The sequence below is a fragment of the Dunckerocampus dactyliophorus genome, chromosome 18 (genome assembly GCF_027744805.1).
Source record: "Dunckerocampus dactyliophorus isolate RoL2022-P2 chromosome 18, RoL_Ddac_1.1, whole genome shotgun sequence".
Classification (NCBI taxonomy): domain Eukaryota; kingdom Metazoa; phylum Chordata; class Actinopteri; order Syngnathiformes; family Syngnathidae; genus Dunckerocampus; species Dunckerocampus dactyliophorus.
The window spans coordinates 22,094,255-22,113,562 of record NC_072836.1 but is presented as its reverse complement, the minus strand read 5'-3'; the positions used below and the strand labels follow the sequence as shown (position 1 = coordinate 22,113,562).

Here is a 19,308-nt window from a genome sequence, read left to right as displayed (position 1 = left end):
TACTGTTGATTTGGATGAATATGCTTCTGCTGTTACTGGCTATATTAGCACATGCATAGAGACTGTTACCACCACCAAGTATTACAGAAAATACCCTCATCAAAAACCCTGGATGGTCTGTGATGTAAGGGCTAAGCTACATGCTCGTTCATCTGCATTTGTCATGGGCACAGTTGAGGACTACAAAAACGCCAGATATGACCTGAGGAGAACCATAAGAGAGGCCAAAAGACAGTACAGACAGAAGCTGGAGGGCTACTATTCCACCTCAGACCCTCTGCGCATGTGGGCGGGGCTTCAGCACATCAGAGTATCGACAGAGGAGTAGCATAGCCACATCCAGCCAAACCACACTTCCAGACGAGCTGAAGGAGTTCTACGCCCGCTTTGAAACCCAAACTCCTGATGAGCAGAGAGGGTGGCTGGGCTTGGGGAGCACACAGGACTCACCTCTCATGGTGACATCAGCAGATGTGCGCAGAGAGAATCCGGGCACTTTTCAAAATAAAACATCAAAGAAAAATGAAATTATGGAAATTATTTCTTTCTGTGCGGCCCGGTACCAAATGACCCACGGCGCGGTACCAGGCCGCGGCCCGGAAGTTGCTGCTTTATGCTATGAGATAAAATATAATAGTTTTTAAAATTTACCAGACACATTAGATGAATGTTCACAAAGTATCAGTATCGGATCGGTACCGCCCATACCAGCCGGAATTTTACTCAGTATCGGATAAGAGACAAAATCAGTGGTATGCACATTACTAATAGACGTCTCGAAATGGTGGCGTCCCGCACAACCTAGTGGAGCGCCTCACTTACTTGGCGTTGGGGAATTAACAGTCCTTAGAAAGAACAACAACGAAGTAGCTCCCGCTCTGGAAGCAGTCCTTAGTGAACGTGGTCCGGCTCTACTTCTCCGCAAGAAAAGTCCTGCATTTCGTTTCCAAAGTCCAAGGAAATGTCCAATAAAGCTAAAGTAGCTTCGTCTAGTTAGCTTAGCAAGGTACAGCTGGGAGGCCCCTGGACCGCCGCTGGCAGAAGAGCGCGAAGGTTCGAGGAAGCACTACTTCTAACCTCTGACTCCTGCCCCACAATCAATCACAGCCAATCAACTTTGACATTGTCCTTGACTGACCAGTGAGGAGGAAGTGACAAAATCGATGCATTTACTGACAGTAGTAAATAATCTATTTCAGCGACAATTACAAGATGCAGCACTGTTTTACGATTAGATGACGCAATTAAACACCTCATTGTATAAGACTAGTACTGTGTGTAAAGCCAAAAATGTTTACTTGTAAAACACAAGTAATAAGGGTTAGGTAAGTGTAACAAGAATAGTATTACCGGTAAGACTACAATGCATTGTATTTAATTAAACTCTTGTGTAAGGTATGTATGAAAGTACGGAGCCCCGGAGGGGACATGGAGAAAAAAATTATGATGGGTAAAAAATTTTTTAAAAAGACCGAACTTTTGCGTTCCCTCGCAAAACTTTTGCGAGGGAACGCAAAAGTTTTGCGTTATCTTGCAAAAGTTTTGCGAGGGAACGCAAAACAGTATTGCGTTATCTCGCAAAAGTTTTGCGAGGGAACGCAAAAGTTTTGCGTTATCTCGCAAAAGTTTTGCAAGATAAGGCAAAAGTTCGGTCTTTTTTTTTAATTTTTTACCCATCATATTTTTTTTCTCCATGTCCCCTCCGGGGCTCCGTATGAAAGGGTTATCTGCGGGCACATTAAAGTAACCCGAGGTTACATGACATTTTTTTATGTTATATGGTAAAACAATCAAAAACTACTATTTAAAAAACCAACAACGTTCTACAAAAAATAAAAAATATAACAAAAAAGGCTAGTCTGTGATAAAGTATTTACAGTTGTAAGTTTATGTAAAGATATTTACATATTTACAAGTTTTGAAATCGCTTACACTATTTACAAGAACTTAATTCATGTAAACTAGTTACAAATACCTAAGTTATAAATACATACTTAAGGTTTACAAGTACTGTAAGCTATTTACAAATATTCAGTTAATGTAAAGTCTTGTAATTCATGTGAAGAGTTCATGGAGATTTTTGACTGGAAGTTCATGTAGGCTATTTACGAGACTTAATTGATGTACAATCAAACCTGTGTTAGCGGCCACCTTTATAGAACGGCCACCTGCCTATAGCGGCCACTGACAAATCCCCATTCAGCAAATTTACATGGTATAGACTCTGTGTATAGCAGTCACCTGTCCAACGCGGCCAGCGGCCACCCATTTTGTCTCCCTTGGTCAATATCTGACCGCATATAGCGGCCAAATTACCGACTCAAGTAGAAGCTTCATGCACAAAAAAAGTTTGTTTTTCAATCAATGAAGCCGTCGTGTGTAGACTTTAATTACTGAGTCCTAGCTCAGTCACAATCATTCACAAGATCCACACAAACTGTCAGTTGTTCCACATAAAAAGCAGTCTTCTTTTGAGCTTGCAATTTCCTGGTCAAACATGTAACTTTAAGAGCATTTGCACCAAAACATTACCGCAAAGTAGGCTGGGAACAGGACGTGCTCCCAGCGACGCTACAATAAAAAAAAACATACGCTAGCATGCATGCGGCAGCGGGAGCAAACCTGAGTTCGGTTGTACTTAATTGAAGTATTTTAGAATGTACTCACGTTATTTTTGATCAATCCTCATCCACAAATCCATCAAAGACCCCATCTTCTGTATTCGACAAAAAAAAGCCGTCTTCTTTTCCGTTCGCTACTAGTCTGTTAACTTGTCAGTGTTATTCCGAAGCAAAGAAGGAAACTTCTCCTGTTGCTTCTGCCAACTTTATTTATTGAACGCGGCCACCAGACAGCAGCTCAGAACACACACACATCTCTCAGCATCGTCTCTCCTTCCTGCTTGCCCACAAGGCAAAGGTTAGACAAGCCCCACTACATAGCTGTCCAGGCAATGCCTGTAACAAGTGACACCGTTTATTTCCTGATGTGAGACAATGTGCACAATGTGTGTCAATACTGTAATGCCGCTTGCTGTGGGGAAGGAGAGACTCACGTCGCCGATGCACTTTAATGGCTTTATTAACAGCGGAGAACACTGCAGGACTTTACATCCACGCCAACATAAACACACTTCCCAACTCTCTCGAAAGTCACAGCTAGCACTGAGCCTAGCTCTCCTGCTCGGGACGCCCACCGTCACTTCCCGATGAACTAAAGCTGTAATGACACTCTGCCGTATAAAAAGTAAAATATTAAAAACAAGTGTAAGACATTACTAGCACAGCTTTGTTCTGTGGGTCGTGGATAATAACAAGCCTAGTAGTGTTGTACAACTTTTATCCGCAGTCCCACAGTGCCCTCTACTGGTCAACATTATTCCCCCCCACACTTTTTTTTCCTCTACTGGTCAACATTCAAACTGGACGCCAACCTGTTTATAGAGGCCACCTGTCTATAGCGACCACTTTTGCAGTCTCCCTCTAGTGGCCGCTATAGACAAGTTTGACTATATAGAGATATTCACTTACAAACAAAGATATTACAAACTACATACAGAGCTTCACAAAAAATACAAGTGGTGATTCAAAAGAAAGGAGCGGACAGAGCTGAGAAGACATGGCAGCCAGCAATAATGCCTGGCCTGTGGTCACGTATTGCAAAAGTAAACCAAATGAACATGTTACAAACAGCAAACATGACAAGTGGGGGCTGGGAAGGTTTGCCCCAACCCACCGAAATGGCCAGTGAGTAAGGGGGTACACTCCCTTACTCATTTTGAAGTTCCTAATACTGGGGGGTTTACAAATTATGGTGGTTTTGGGTACCTAACCCTACCTAACTTTAATTTGGAGTCTAGCACATCATGTGAAGCCAGGTGTGGTGACACAATGGAAGCACACAATGTTGCCATCATAAGGTTTATTTTAGCAGCTGCAGGAAACATCATGATGCATTTTTCAAAATAGGAATGTCATCTTAAAGTGCAGAAACATTACAAAGAATAAAGTTTGAAAAATATTGGTGGTTGTCATGATACTTTCAAAAGCGTATAAATTCATGGTTACATTTCTGAGAACAAAGTTACTACAAGTTCACAACTTAAATCACAACTGATCGTATCAAAGTCGCACATCAAATGAATCAAAGAAAAGCATGGACACCTTTTGCTAGCATGCTACCTTGCTACAGCATTGCCAGCTGATGTAGCTTGCTCCTCGTCCCATTGATAAATACCATCGTCATGCTGACGTAGATCTTTAGGCGTCTGCTCCAAACATGGCTCACGTTTTGGCACAATGTAAACAACACACATGAAAAAAAATCTAATCTCTACATGAAACGTAAACATCTTTAAAATAGATTCTCCTTTCATTTTGAACTATTTTATACACTCGCACTATGTACATGTTTCAAGGTCAGCCACTCAGTAGACGACTTTGCGCCCCCGAAACTGACACGCCTGAGTTTTAGAGCGAAGACCAGCTATTCATATCTACTTTGAATGTTTGTGAATTGTCCAGCGGGAGGCGCCAACACCCAGCAAGTTTCCTGAGACGACCCATGATGCTAACACGTCAAAGTCCAGCTTCAAACTCAATTTGGGACTGAAAACAAAAGGAAACCGAAACCCTAACCCTGACCCTGAATCTAGTTTCAATATGACAACGCTAAGTGGTTAACACTGAGCATACAGGAGGCGCTCTTACTCAATAGCAGAGGAAGCCAACAGCCCAGTTTAGAGCTATCAAATATTTTAGTAATCAAGTAATGTACTGATTAATTCCTTTGATTAAAGGAGTGATCAGATAAAACACACTATATGCCCTCAATGTGTATTTTACAGAAAAACATTTAAATAGAGATCCTTCTGCTTGCCATAACCTTTATTCTTTTTTCTTTTAAGTCCAAATCAATTAATGACATACACATTTAAAAAAGGTATTCATTTGAGAAGCGATGTTTAATATTTCGAAAACTCATGACCATTAACATACACGCTATAGATACGCTAACACAGGGGTGTTCAAAGCGTTGTAATGTAATTACAAAGCTGTACTTTTACAAGAATACCGATGTAATATAATGAGGAAAAATAATGTCATTTTAGTAGAATAAGGTTGAGATACTAAAGAAAAGAGACTTTTTTCTTTTATTTTAAAAATGTCATAATATGAGAAACAATGCAACAAATAAAGTTGTAATTTTGGGGGAAATTGGGTTACAAAAAAGTTATAACGTTACAAAAATAGTCAAAATAATATGGGTCTATAGTCATAATTATGAGAAGAAAATTTACAAGAAAGTTGAAATAATTAGAAAAAGTAGTAAAAAAAAAAGTAGTAGAAAAAACAGCAGAAATGAAAGGAGACTGTAATTTTACAAGAATAAAGTAAAACTGGGAAAAAAGTCATTCTAAGAAGAAAAAAAACCCATAACATTCGTATTATGAGGAAAAATAATGTCATTTTAGTAACAGAGTTGAAATAATAAAGAAAAAGACTTAACTCATGTAATACATATTACATCATAAATGATACTATATACTGTATATATATATATAGTATCATTTATGATGTAATACACACACACACACACACACATATATATATACACACACACACACACACACACACACACACATACATAGATACGTCCAGTATATATACATATATATATATATATATATATATATATATATATATATATATATATATATATATAGGTTATTTGTCTATATGTGCCCTGCGATTGGCTGGCGACCAGTCCAGGGTGTACCCCGCCTGTCGCCCGAAGTCAGCTGGGATAGGCTCCAGCATGCCCCCGTGACCCTAATGAGGATGAAGCGGTATAGAAAATGGATGGATGGATGGATATATATATATATACTGCTCAAAAAAATTAGAGGAACACTTCAAAAACACAGATCTAAATTGGAGGAAAAATTATCTTGAATATCTTTCCTGATAATAATTGGGTGATGTATTAGTCACAAAATGATGCCACATAATTTGATAGAAATGAAAATGATCACCCCATAGAGGGGAGAAAATCAAAGAAACCCCAAAAATGAAAGTGAAAAAATGATGTAGCAGACTGGTCCATTTTGCCAAAATGTCATTGTAGCAACTCAAAATGATTCTCAGTAGTTTGTGTGGCCCCCACGTTCTGGTACGCATGCCTGACAACGTCGGGGCATGCTCCTAATGAGACTACGGATGGTGTCCTGGGGGATCTCCTCCCAGATCTGGACCAGGGCATCAATGAGCTCCTGGGCAGTCTGAGGAGCAACTTGGCGGCGTCGGATGGACCTAAACATAATGTCCCAGAGGTGTTCTATTGGGTTTAGATCAGGTGAACGTGGGGGCCAGTCAATGGTATCAATTCCTTCATCCTCCAGGAACTGCCTGCATACACTAGCCACATGAGGTCGAGCATTGTCTTGGACCAGGAGGAACCCAGGTCCCACTGCACCAGCGTAGGTTCTGACAATGGGTCCAAGGATTTCATCCCGATACCTAATAGCAGTCACGGTGCCGTTATCTAACCTGTAGAGGTCTGTGCGTCCTTCCAGGGATATGCCTCCCCAGACCATCACTGACCCACCACCAAACCGGTCATGCTGAATGATGTTGCAGGCAGCATAACGTTCTCCACAGCATCTCCAGACCTTTCACGTCTGTCGCATGTGCTCAGGTTGAATTTGCTCTCATCAGTGATGAGCACAGGGCACCAGTGGTGTAGTTGCCAATTCTGGTGGTCTATGGCAAATGCCAGTCGAGCTCTGCGGTGCTGGGCAGTGAGCACAGGGCCCACTACAGGATGTCGAGCCCTCAGGCCACCCTCATGGAGCCTGTTTCTGATTGTTTGGTCAGAAACATTCACACCAGTGGCCTGCTGGAGGTCATTTTGTAGGGCTCTGGCAGTGCTCATCCTGTTCCTCCTTGCACAAAGGAGCAGATACTACCTATGAGTAACTACCTGTCTCCTGGAATCTCCTCCATGCGTCCAGGTACCGCAGTGATGCCCTGGTCCAGATCTGGGAGGAGATGCCCCAGGACACCATCCGTAGTCTCAACCCTAACCCTATGCCCCAACGTTGTCAGGCATGCGTACAAGCACGTGGGGGCCACACAAACTATTGAGAATCATTTTGAGTTGCCAATGACATTTTAGCAAAATGGACCAGTCTGCTGCATCATTTTTTCACGTTCATTTTTGGGGTGTCTTTGATTTCCCCCCTCTATAGGGTGATCATTTTCATTTCTATCAAATTATGTGGCATCATTTTGTGACTAATACATCACCCACTTACATACACATACTGTATATACATACTGTATATACATACATATATACATAAATGTATATATATGTATATATGTATATATATATATATACACACATATATATATGTATATATATATATATATACACACATATATATATATATATATATATATATATATATATATATATACATACACATATATATACATACATATATACACACACATACATATATATATATATACATACATACATATACTGTATATATGTATATATACATATAATATATATACATATAGTATAACTCTAACCCTTGTAGTAAAAAAAAACAAACAGCAGAAATGGGGAAAAAAAGACAAAACTGAAGTTGATACTAATAATTTTTTCAACTAAGGTGAGATGCAGTTTTTTCTTGGAATTTATCGAACTTCTGAGCATATCTACTGTACATGTGTTGTCTTACAAAATATCAAAGTGGCAAAGTTGCATCCTTTCATTTTTCAATATGCGGCCCTCGCTGGAAAAAGTTTGGACACCCCTGCACTAACATGTTCTCACAAGCTCCCATGTGTTGTGTTTGAGTTATGGGAGTCAAGCATATAAAATGGCGTTAGCTGTCAAAGCAGACTTTTACCTTGTTTCGGGTTGTTTGCTCGGGTGCTTTCTGGTAATGTGCTGCAGTATGGATATAGTACTGTTGTGGAATACTATCTCCGTTTGACATTGCAACACGTCTGTCTTTTTGAGTTTGAAATGATCCCAAGCTCTTGACAGCTTCTGTCGTTTCCTTTGAGCCATCTCTCTCCATCGCCACACAGACCACGGAACCCACGCCACTGCTCTCATGTGAGCTCTACTGGAGAAACAATTTCCATGTTTTTTTAAGTTCCGCACTGTCCGGATTTGATCTTTTTTTTTTTTAATTAGTTACACTCATAAAACAAATCATTGAAGCAACAGAATAGAAATCCAAGCTTTTTCGAATCAAATGAATCAATTTAATCCAGGACTGGTTGCAGCACTAGCGCTGTCAGGTCCCAGCTAGCTGACATCATTTAGTGTTGCAATTAGACAATTTTATGTTGTTTGTCAAAAATATTCCTTTGTCTTTGTTGGCTGAAATGATCCAAAGACAACAACAACGATAACAATAGCAATAGTAGGAATACTAGTCTTAATAATCGTCACACAACAACATGTAAACAAAACCTCGGAGCCCTGAGCGTCGTCAAAGTGCTTTGTTGACGCCAGACGAGCGTTGCCTCCTGTTATTTCCGAGGCTCCGCCCACAGAGTCTCACAGTTCACTTTCCAAGACCGAAATGACTAAACGTTTGGTTCCTTGGTAGAGGCCTTCTCGGCTGTTTGCTCATTCATGAACAGGAAAGACGCGTCCCTGAGGTCAGAGGTCAACCTACTGACGTGACCTTTGAAACGATAAGAAATCATCCATGACAAGGCTCACCTCATCAGCTGGGTGGAGGTCAAACTGCCTACATGTCGTCTGTCAGCAAGAAGGAGACAAGATGGCTGCCGAGCTTCACCTGATTGGCTGCGAGTGAAGAAGCTTTTCACGTGTTGATTGACAAAGAGGGAGGAAGAGCAGGTGGGACACGTCCTGGCATCTCTACGTGTCTCTGGGCTCCAGTTTGCAGGACAGGTCGAAAAGAAGGTTCTGGTTGTCGATCACCTGCAGCTGTCGCACGTACGCTTTGGTCTGCAGGTGGGATGGCGACGTCTCCGTATCCACAGCTACCAGGAGTGTCAGCGTTGTTAGATTCATTAGGATTACAGTGTGTGTTTGTGTGTGTGTGTGTGTGTGTGTGTGTGTGTTACCCAGCTGTCCGCTGCGGTATCTTCGTATGTTTCGCACCATGTCGGCCACTTTGTGCTGAATAAAAGAAAGGACAAAGGTCAGTGGCATAATGTGCCACCAACTGCAAAGCAAACGTTTTTTTTCTTTTTACCATCTTGTCAAAATTGACCAGCTGGCCATGAAAAGATTTACAACTCTCATGAAGAAAAGTCAAATCTGATGGGAAACAAAGAAACAAACAAATGTTGGTACTCGACACCTGAGTGCGCACGTGTGTGTGTGTGTGTGTGTGTGTGTGTGTGTGTATACCTTTAAGCAGCAGAGGAGTAAAGGGGATCAGTGGAGGTCTCAGACTGGTGATCAGGTCTCTGTAGGACTTGTGGTTTCTGGAAGGATCCTGAGGTTTTTCAAAATAAAAGAAAACATCAGACGGGGAAACAAAACAGAAAACTTTTGTTTGAAGGAAGTAAAATAACCTCACAGCAATGCTTTCAAACTGTTGAAACTGTTTCCGGAACTTTCCTGGAAGACCCTGATGTGCGCACGCACATACGTACACACGTACACACACAAAACAACATCAGGTTTGTTAAATTGTACAATAAAATAAATGTTTATTGAATAAATAAATCAACTTGTTCTCATTGGTGTCATGTGACATACATTATGTCATGTGATCAGCAGGTCTTTGTTTTTGCTTGGCTCTGACCTTGCTGTGTAGGCTGCTATGGTAATGGCGTGGACACGCTGGCATCGTGATCACATTTGGATAAGTGTTGGCAGTGTGAACACGACCTAAGAGTGTTGTGTGATCTTGCACGGTGTGATGCAACATTACCTCCCAGGTGAGCCGCAGTCTGCTGAGGGCGGGGTTGTCGAGGCCAAGCAGCACAGCGAGAAAGGACAGAAGGTCCTGCTGTTGTTTACAGCTGAAACACACGTTGATGATGGCTTGATCACATCACATTGATTCTGACAACACGACTGTTGTCACACAGACAACGAGGCTCACATGCACATTTATGAGGCAAGGCAACAAGAAAAATAAAACAACAGCAAAAATACAAAAATCAGCCGTCATTTTACAAGAATAGAGTCAAAAATAAAGTCATAATTATATGAAGAAAATTTAGAAGAAAACATTTTTTTACAAGTCAGCTGAAATTGTTGGACAATTTAAAACTAACAGCAGCAATGGAAAACAAATATGTACTTTTATGAGAATAATTCAAAATATTAAGAGAAAAAAGTCTTATTCAAACAAGAAATTCAAAATTTTACAAGAATATTACAAGGAAATATGTCATTTTACAAGCATAGAGTTGAAATATTAAAAAAAAAGACAAAGAAACAAACGTAATAAAATGAAGCTGTAATTTGGGGAAATTTAGGATGGGGAAAAAGTTACAATATTATGGGAATAAAGACAAAATATTATGGGGAAAATAATTGTAATACAGTGTTCCTCGTTTATCGCGGGGAATAGGTTCCCAAAATAGCCCGTAATAAGTGAAATCCGCCAAGTAGTTTGTTTGTTTGCAATGATTATGATTGTTTTAAGGCTTTAGAACCCCTCACCATGCACTTTCATACACTTTTCTCAGACAGGTATTAACATTTTTTCACATTTCTCTTTTGTTTAAATACTCTCAAAATTCAAATTTCATTGAATTTTAATGCTCAATCTCTTGGACACAAAAAATGATTAAGTGACTCATCGTATTCACTTCTCTGATGTGCCTTGTCCCGGTGCCGTTCGGCTGTAGCGTTTTTTGTATCCTTGTTAAAACATATTGCTCCTGTTGTCCTATTTTACTCCTCGTAGTCTTCCATGAACCGAAGATTCATTTACAACGCTAGCAAACAGTTAACGCAGCAGTGCTGCACAAAGGAGATAGATTGACAATGGTCTACAGCCAATCAGAACGCATAACACAATGGGTGGGTCCTCCCTTAGCCAATCAGGACTGTTGTGGCTCTATATTTAGCCGGCTGACAGGTGGAGGGATCACATCTTTACTCCAGCGGCACATGTCTTCAACTCTCACATCAACACCCTCTACTGGTAGCAGTAGTATATACAATAACAGACAACATGCAACAGAGCACCGATAGATTGCTCTAAGACACCACAAGGACACACAAGACAATGCATGTCCATACGTTGTTAAAAAAATGCAAAATTGCACTTTAAGAAAACGCAAAACAGCAAAAGGCGAGCAGCGATGTAGCGACGGAACACTGTATAACAAAAAGAAAATTAGCAACAAGTTTTTAAGAATAAATTTGAAATATTGGGAAATTTAAAAAATAAATAAATAAAATGACATGTCATTTTATGAGAATAAAGTCAAACTATAAAAAAGTCATTTTCTAACAATAAAAAGTTAATTTTAAGATAATAAACTTGTAATATTATGAGGAAAAATAATGTCATTTTCGTACAACAGGGTTGAAATATTAAAGAAAAAAGATGTTTTTTAAGTCGCAATATGAGAAACTAACAACGTATCAGAGCTGTACTTTTTGGAAAATTAGGTTGGGGAAAAAGTTCTAATATGAGAATAAAGACAAAATATCATGGGAATAAAGTCGCCTATTATGAGAAGAACATTTACGAAAATGATTTATGATGAAAGTTGAAATATTTGTTAAAATATTTTTACGAAGGTTATGTAAGAAAAAAAACATTTGTAAAATTTTTAAAAAAGCAAAAATAGCTATATGACAAAGCTGAGATGAAATCTGGTTAGCATCTCTACATGTGTTGCTTTACTAAATATCCAAGTGGCAAAGTTGCATCCTTTCATTTTTCACTACGTGGCCCTCACCGGAAAACTAACTGCGGTAGAGCATATGCTGCACCAAAGTGCGATGATCTTCCAGCAGATGATGACATTAGGTTTGTGGGACTCACAGCGCTGCAATCTTGATGAATTTGCGGAGCAGTTGAACTCGTTTGGGCAAGGAGTGACACTGAAGGATCTCGGTGGCAACCCAGTGTTGGACCTCACTGCAGCGCTGCAGTACCAGCTCTAGGTTGAGGGGGCGCCAGCGGGACTGCTCTCCATGAAACACGTAACACACAAACTCCACCTACAGCGAGTGCCAACAAGTATTGTTCATTGTGCTAGTCAAGTGGTGTGTGGACCATGCATGTGCACATGTGACTTGTTGCTCTGACCTCGTGCACGCAACTGAAGAGCTCCCAGTCAAATGCCACCAGCTGGTTGGCCACTTCCTCTGCTGACATGTCATGAAGTTTGCTGTCTCCAGGCGTCCAGTGGATCTCCTCAGGAAGAGGAAGCTGATGGAACAGGAAGTGACATCATACACACAAAGCCTGCCACTTTCTGACAACAACCTAGATGTAATGAAGACCCCTAGCCTGCAGGGGTCTCCTTGTTTTTAGATAAATGCTGAGCTTCATGCTAAGAGGTGCCAATAAAGGGCTAAACTGAAAGAAGCAGGAAATTTGCAGTGGCTAAGCAGGACTCACGACTCACCAGTGACTCCAGCTCAGAGGGTTCGCAGGTGAACAGGTGAGTGTTGACACCCAATGTGGTGAAGACGGCCTCGTCACTGGGCCGAAACACCGCCTTTTCTGCACATGCACACGCAAGAACGCTGGTAAGCATAGCGATGTCCGCCAACATCAGATGATATTTAGGAAAAGTGACATAGAACTAGAACAATTAGAAGACGTCACAGTCAAACAAGCCAATGGTGAAATGGCAGCTTGTGTCAGCTGACCTCCGGCTGATGTGACCGCCACCAGGATGAGGTTTCCAGGAAGAAGCGGCTGCTCATCGCTGTACTGCAGCTTTTCTCGGACCAGAGCCAGGATGTCTCCCACACGGCAGGACAGGCGACTGCGGATGGTGACGTAGGAGTGATCAGGAGTGTAGACCCTGCAGAAAACTGGTAACGTAAATGCAGAGCGTTAGCTTAGCATACGACTGTGCTCCGTGAAACAGGTCTGGACATAGAAATGCCGCACTTTCGTCGGAGCCCCTGAACGCCTCCCTGGGCTGCAGACAGGCATCAATTCGTCGAAAGTGTCTGAAGAGAGGTCGCACCTGCTTCCTTCTGCTCTCCTTCTCCTCATCACAACTGACAACACACACACGTGCAAGTTCAGATAAAGGTGTGTGTGTGTGTGTGTGTTTGCGTGTGCGCGCATACACGTACGGGCAGTGTAAAATTTCGGTCCAGCGTTGCAGTTTGACCACATCATCCACCAGCTCAGGATGACGACTCAGCTCCTGAAGTGCACACACGTACAACTCCTCCACACACGCACGCACGCACGCACGCACGCACACACACACACACACACAGAGTAATGATGTGTGTATAGACACCTGTGTGTAGTTGTGTAGTGTGTGTGTGTATCACCCTGGGAAACTTGTCACCCTCCTCCTGCAGGAGTTCTCGGTACATGTCGAGGTATCGAAAGGCTACGCTCAGTACTGCTCGCTTCCTGTGCACGGCATCCAGCACGGCCTCCGCCTCTCCGTCCAGCCCCCCCCCTCCTCCGTCCTCATTTTCACCACTTGGCCCCTTCCCATGCACACAAAATCTGAGAGTGGCGGTCAAAGAAGAAGTTTGCCCTCAGTTTGGTCTGCCAGGCTCGGAGCAAAAACATCACAGGCCACGTGTTTGTGCGCATGCATGTGTGGGCGTGCACGCGGAGGATACTGCTGCAGTAGAACTTGCTGGAAGGTGTCTGCCGTCAGGAAGATGGGATGGGTCAACATGAAGTCATCCAACAACGTCTCTAAAAGACGGACACACACACAGTTTAGAAAAAACATACACACACACATTTCCAAACACATTTTTCTACTTAAGTGTGTCACTGTGTGTGTGTGTGCGTGCGTGCGGCTGTGTAGGTAGGTGTGTGTGTGTGTGTGTGTGTGTGTGTGTGTGTGTGTGTGTGTGAGAGCGAGAGACATAGATCCTAACTGCAGTGGGCGTGCAGTGGGCCTGCCTTGCTGCAGAAGGTTGCCATGGAGACAGCAAGAGGATGCAGTGGGAAGTGAGATAGATTAACAGTGTGCATGAGTGTGTACACGTGTACCAAAGACAACATGGGAGAAGAAGCGTGTGCATTTGGACAAGGAAGTCAAATGTGGAGCCTACCAAGAAGGGGTGGAGCTATGCCAGTCACATGACTGTGATGTTTCCTTCTTTCAGCTAGGGTCAAGTGAGGTCAAAAGGTCAATGTTTGGAGCAACAACCTCGCTCTCTCTCTCACATGTGACATGGTTATATAACATTCTGTATATGTTGATGAGCAATGCACACATCTCAAATAAAATGATAAAAATAACATTAGTGGTAATATTGTTAGTATTACTTAATAGTAGTACCGTTAACCCTCACAACTTTGCGCTTCTCTATTTATATTCTACAACTTAATAACAATAATATTAAGAATAACATTGGTTTTCATAACAAATTGCTAGCTAAACAGTAATCGGTGTCACTTGTCTTCCAGCCTATGTTGCAGTCCATCTGTCAGTTTCAGTGAGTTAATCCATTTTTTTTTACTAGTCCTGTTTGCTGTGTCCATAGAGCTGTGGTAGTGTCAATCACTACTAGTCCAACAAAATGCTTGGTGTGGCCCATTTTCTGTGTTATATTGTACTCATTGCAACGCAATATCAGTGAATGCTATTGTTGTGAATATTTCTCTTTCTTTGCTTTGTTGTGCGCTCATTGCTGTATTTGTTTGACTCTGGTTGCTGGAAAGTGTTCCTGATGTGACGTCACAGCCAAGGGGGTGTTTGACCCCTTACCCTAACCTCATTCCATTCATATTTTATACTTGTTTACTGGTGGATGAAAGCGGTATGACAAAAACATATTATTAAGTGAGTACTTTCTTTTTTTTTATTGTTTTTGGTTTCATGAGATCTTTAAGGCAAATGTATGTATTTTTGCCCTAAATCAGTGCTTCTCAAATAGTGGGGGGGCAGCGTGGTGAACTGTCAGGGAGATGTGAGAGGCAGGGCGTACTCTCAGTGTTACTGCAGACCTGCCAACATGTGCCAATTTATGGTACTCAGCATGCAATTTTGTTGAGTTTTTCTGGTTGCAGTTTCAACTTCAGTCTGTACAGTACAGTTAAATAAATACATACACTGTATTATCAGTTTCTCAATTGTATTTCAAATGGGGGGGCGTGAAAACATTTCTGGGCGTATCTTCTGCGAGTAGTCACCCCTATGTAGTCAATATTCCCAAGTCCAACACCTGACGTCATCTTTCTTCCTACAGCACAGTCAGGTTTTGGAACTCCCTCCAAACAACCAGAGACTCTGAACATCAACATCAACAATATAAATATTGAATGAAATACAAATTGTCTTTTTCTAATGTGGATATTTATGTATTACATTTAAGGGCCACTTTTCATCTATTTGATGGCACCACCAGGCCTAAAATCTGCTCATAAAAAAAAAGTTGAACTTAAAATACAATTATAAGGCATTCAAAGATGTGATGATATGTAGTATTCTACAATAGTCAATTGATGAGACAATAGCCACTGCAACGACAAGGAACTCTCCCAGTGCTAACGTGTGCACATATTATGCCTTTACAACACAGTAACAGCCTGGAGATCGGGAAGACCTGGGTTCGATTCTCCCTTGGGCATTTCTGTGTGGAATTTGCATGTTCTCCCCGTGTGTGTGTGTGTGGGTTTTCTCCGGGTACTCCGGCTTCCTCCCACATTCCAAAAACGTGCAGGTGAGGTTAATTGGTGACTCTAAATTGCCCATAGGTATGAATGTGAGTGTGAATGATTGTTTGTCTATATGTGCCCTGCGATTGGCTGGCGACCAGTCCAGGGTGTACCCCGCCTGTTGCCCGAAGTCAGCTGGGATAGGCTCCAGCATGCCCCCGCGACCCTAATGAGGAGAAGCGGTATAGAAAATGGATGGATGGATGTCTACTACATTTGGTAATAGGAGTGTAAAAGTGACTATAGGGTTCATGTCTAGAGGGCATTATAATAGCCCTCTAAACATGAAATAAGAAATCACTGACACCTCGTGACCAGTAAGTAATAATATTTTTAGTAATAGTAATATTAGTTGTAGTAATAGTATAATAATACTATCATTAGTTATATTGCTACTACTGTGAGTAATATTGCACAGAGTGTATGAATTTCAGTGAGCAGGAAAAGAGTTGTGTATCAGGAGCAAACTGCTGCAGTTGTGTGTTTTTGTTGGTGCCTGTTGACACACACACACACACACACACAGTCCTGTACAAACACGCAGGAACACACTAGAAGAGTAATAAGCAGTCTGAAAGAGGACAGCAGGGATTATGTAACACCACACTCACGCACACGCCTCAACTCGTCTGCCTTTGTACTTCATTAGGGTGACCATATTTTGATTAGCAAAAACCAGGACACTTGGGCCGGCAATGAGATATTAAAATGATACTCAAAGATGCCTATCATTTCAGTACATTTAAAGTATGCCTCCTCTGTATGGATACAAAATTGCTGAATTACAAAGTACTATCCATAACCACACAGAAGCTACTCAAGATGTTTTATTATGGCTAAAACCATATCTCTTTGATAAGGTTAAATGCTGCAAAGTAGCTGCAAAATCTTTGGAATGAAATAATAGAAATAATGTCTCTTTATATTACAAAAAAATAATAATACCCTAACCCTAACCCTAACCCTAACCCTAACCCTTTTCAAGTCTTACTGGACAAATAACTAAAATTATGAAATAATATTAGCTATATGAGCAGTTTAATGGCCCAATGAAAAACAATGAATATTTTCATGACTTTCTTGAAAAAATAAAAATATATATATATATATCAACATATATATATATATATATATATATATATATATACACACACACACACACACACACACACACACACACACACACACACTGCTAGAACAGGATATCTTCTGGGAAAACAGGACGTTTGGTCGCTCTAATTTGATTCATTCTTTTAAAAAATGGAATAGCGTATTTAGTATGTTTAGTCATCAATTATGGAATCACAGGAGTGCCAAAATTAAAAGGCAATACGTGTGGAAATACAAAGAGAATCAATAATAAAAAAATATACAAATGTAGTCATATTTTTTTACTATTTTGTCTTTGTTTTTTCTGTATCGTCTTTGTTTTTTCCAATTTGCCATTGTTTTTCCTGTTTTGTATTTGTCTTTTCCACCTGCGTTTTGTCATTGTATTTTGTCATTGCATTTGGTAATATCATGCAAATGCAGAAGAATGTGGGCGGGTCATTCTGCCAGGATGATGACTACTCCATACGTGATTACACATTTCTGCTTGCAGTGGCTATGTAGTTAAGGAAACTCGAGAGCCCGGAAATAATGTCACGGACAGAAAGTAGACGCAAATACATGTTTATCAAAAGTAAACGGGGAAATTTAAATATAGTAGATGTGGACGAATTGAGAAGAGGTGTTCAAGAAGAATTATGAGCAATTGCTCGGTTGGTGGAAAATGTCATGGAAAGTTTTGAATAAAAAAAGTCTTTAAAGGCTATATCTGCGTTGATGAATGCAGATATGGATGAAGTTGTGTGGCTCAATCTTTCAGAGGTAAATGCTTTATTTGATCTTATTTAAATTTCCCCCGTTTACGTTTGAATCACCCGCCCACAGCCTTTGCTGTCCGCATTTGCATGGTATTATCAAATGCAATGAAAAAATGCAATGACAAAACGCAAGTGGAAAAGACAAATACAAAACAGGAAAAACAACGGCAAATTGGAAAAAAAAACAAAGACAATACAGAAAAAACAAAAACAATATAGTAAAAAATATGACTACATTTGTATATATTTTTTTTAATTATTGATTCTCTTTGTAGTTCCACATTTGTATATTTTTGTATTATTGATTCTCTTTGTATTTCCGCACGTATTCCCTTTTAATTTTGGCACTCCTGTGATTCCATAATCAATGTGATTTGTTTAGTAACAGTAGAAATTCTCCATTAACACGAACGCTAACTAGCGTTAGCATTGGTGCTAACTGCTCGGTCACATGACTTACCCGTGCAGTGTCCGTAGCGTCTTCCGGTCACGCTGTCCAGCAGGGCTAGGGTGAGATTTTCGGGCGTGTCTGCGTGAAGCGTGACCCCGCCCCCGATGACGTCGGCGACCAGGCTGGCCTCGGAACTCTGCTCGTCGCTGGACAGAGACGGACTGCGGACGTCTCCGCAAGCCGAGCCGTTGACCGGAGCGGCAGCGGAGGGCCAGGGGGGAGGGTCTTCACTGTCGGGACTGCAGAAGTCAAAGGGCAAAGGTCAGACGAGACGTTGACGTGAAAATCATTAACGAGGCTACAGGCTGCTTGTGACGTCATCGTACTCTGTGTGTTGCGTAACGACGGCAGCGCACCCGCGGCCCTCCGCCCTCCTACCTGAACACCTCCCGGGCTTGCCCCCCCTCTGGAGACGGCTCCCTGAAGAACGGAACCACCCGTGACAGACTGGCCCTTCGCCGCGATGCCGCGCTCCCCCCGCTGGCCTTGTCCAATCCACCGGCGCGGCTCAGCGCACTGGTCTGCTTCTTAAGGAACTTCTCCAGCGGTTTCATCCCCGCCGGCATGGTGGGGGGTGCGGATCGGAAGGGGGCAGCTGGTCTACATCACACCGACTCGTCAGATCTGCGGAACCGTCGACGAGACGCCTGGCGCGTGCACCTCGTCGACGCTTGTAGTCAGTCGGATGCCGCAGCCTCCCCCCGCACCCCCTCCCCTCTGCCAAATGAGCGTACAACTCCAGCCCCGCCCCCACCTGATCTGCTGCAGTTGCGCGTGCCCGACTCGCAAGCCGTGCGCGCCGGAAAAAACGTCAGTGATTTCAAGCGCCGCACTTCACGCGTTGAATGTTACGTAAGGCGGGACTGGCGCTCACAGATACAAAACAGGAAGTGACATTGTTATTGCTCGACGTTTTGATATTCCTTTTGTGGTGAGCTGCTAGTTGTACAATTGGCTGGAATGATAGAGACCCTATTGTAATACCGCATCATCACCATGGCCACTAGCGGGAGTAGGAGAGGCTACCGCTCACCTTGTTTTCTGTTTTTATTTTTGAAAACAATCGTCATGACGCCTCCTAAGTTTTACCCAAAACTTCAAAATAGGCACCTTCCTTAGAAAACAGGCAC

At 41.9% G+C, this 19,308-nt stretch overlaps 1 protein-coding gene across 1 annotated transcript; it reads right to left on the bottom strand.

Annotated features, from left to right (window-relative positions):
* Window positions 1–7,460: 7,460 nt before the first annotated feature.
* On the bottom strand, window positions 7,461–18,911 carry rapgefl1 (Rap guanine nucleotide exchange factor (GEF)-like 1). Its single transcript, XM_054759360.1, has 16 exons — window positions 18,557–18,911; window positions 18,188–18,417; window positions 13,807–13,885; window positions 13,504–13,687; window positions 13,297–13,394; window positions 13,106–13,218; window positions 12,859–13,026; window positions 12,612–12,709; window positions 12,290–12,412; window positions 12,023–12,201; window positions 9,944–10,034; window positions 9,587–9,637; window positions 9,415–9,502; window positions 9,257–9,321; window positions 9,126–9,180; window positions 7,461–9,041 (listed from the first exon to the last, which is right to left on the bottom strand). Exons 1-16 carry the CDS (start codon window positions 18,742–18,744, stop codon window positions 8,917–8,919), a joined length of 1,935 nt encoding a protein of 644 aa, XP_054615335.1. The 5' UTR covers window positions 18,745–18,911; the 3' UTR covers window positions 7,461–8,916.
* Window positions 18,912–19,308: the final 397 nt, after the last annotated feature.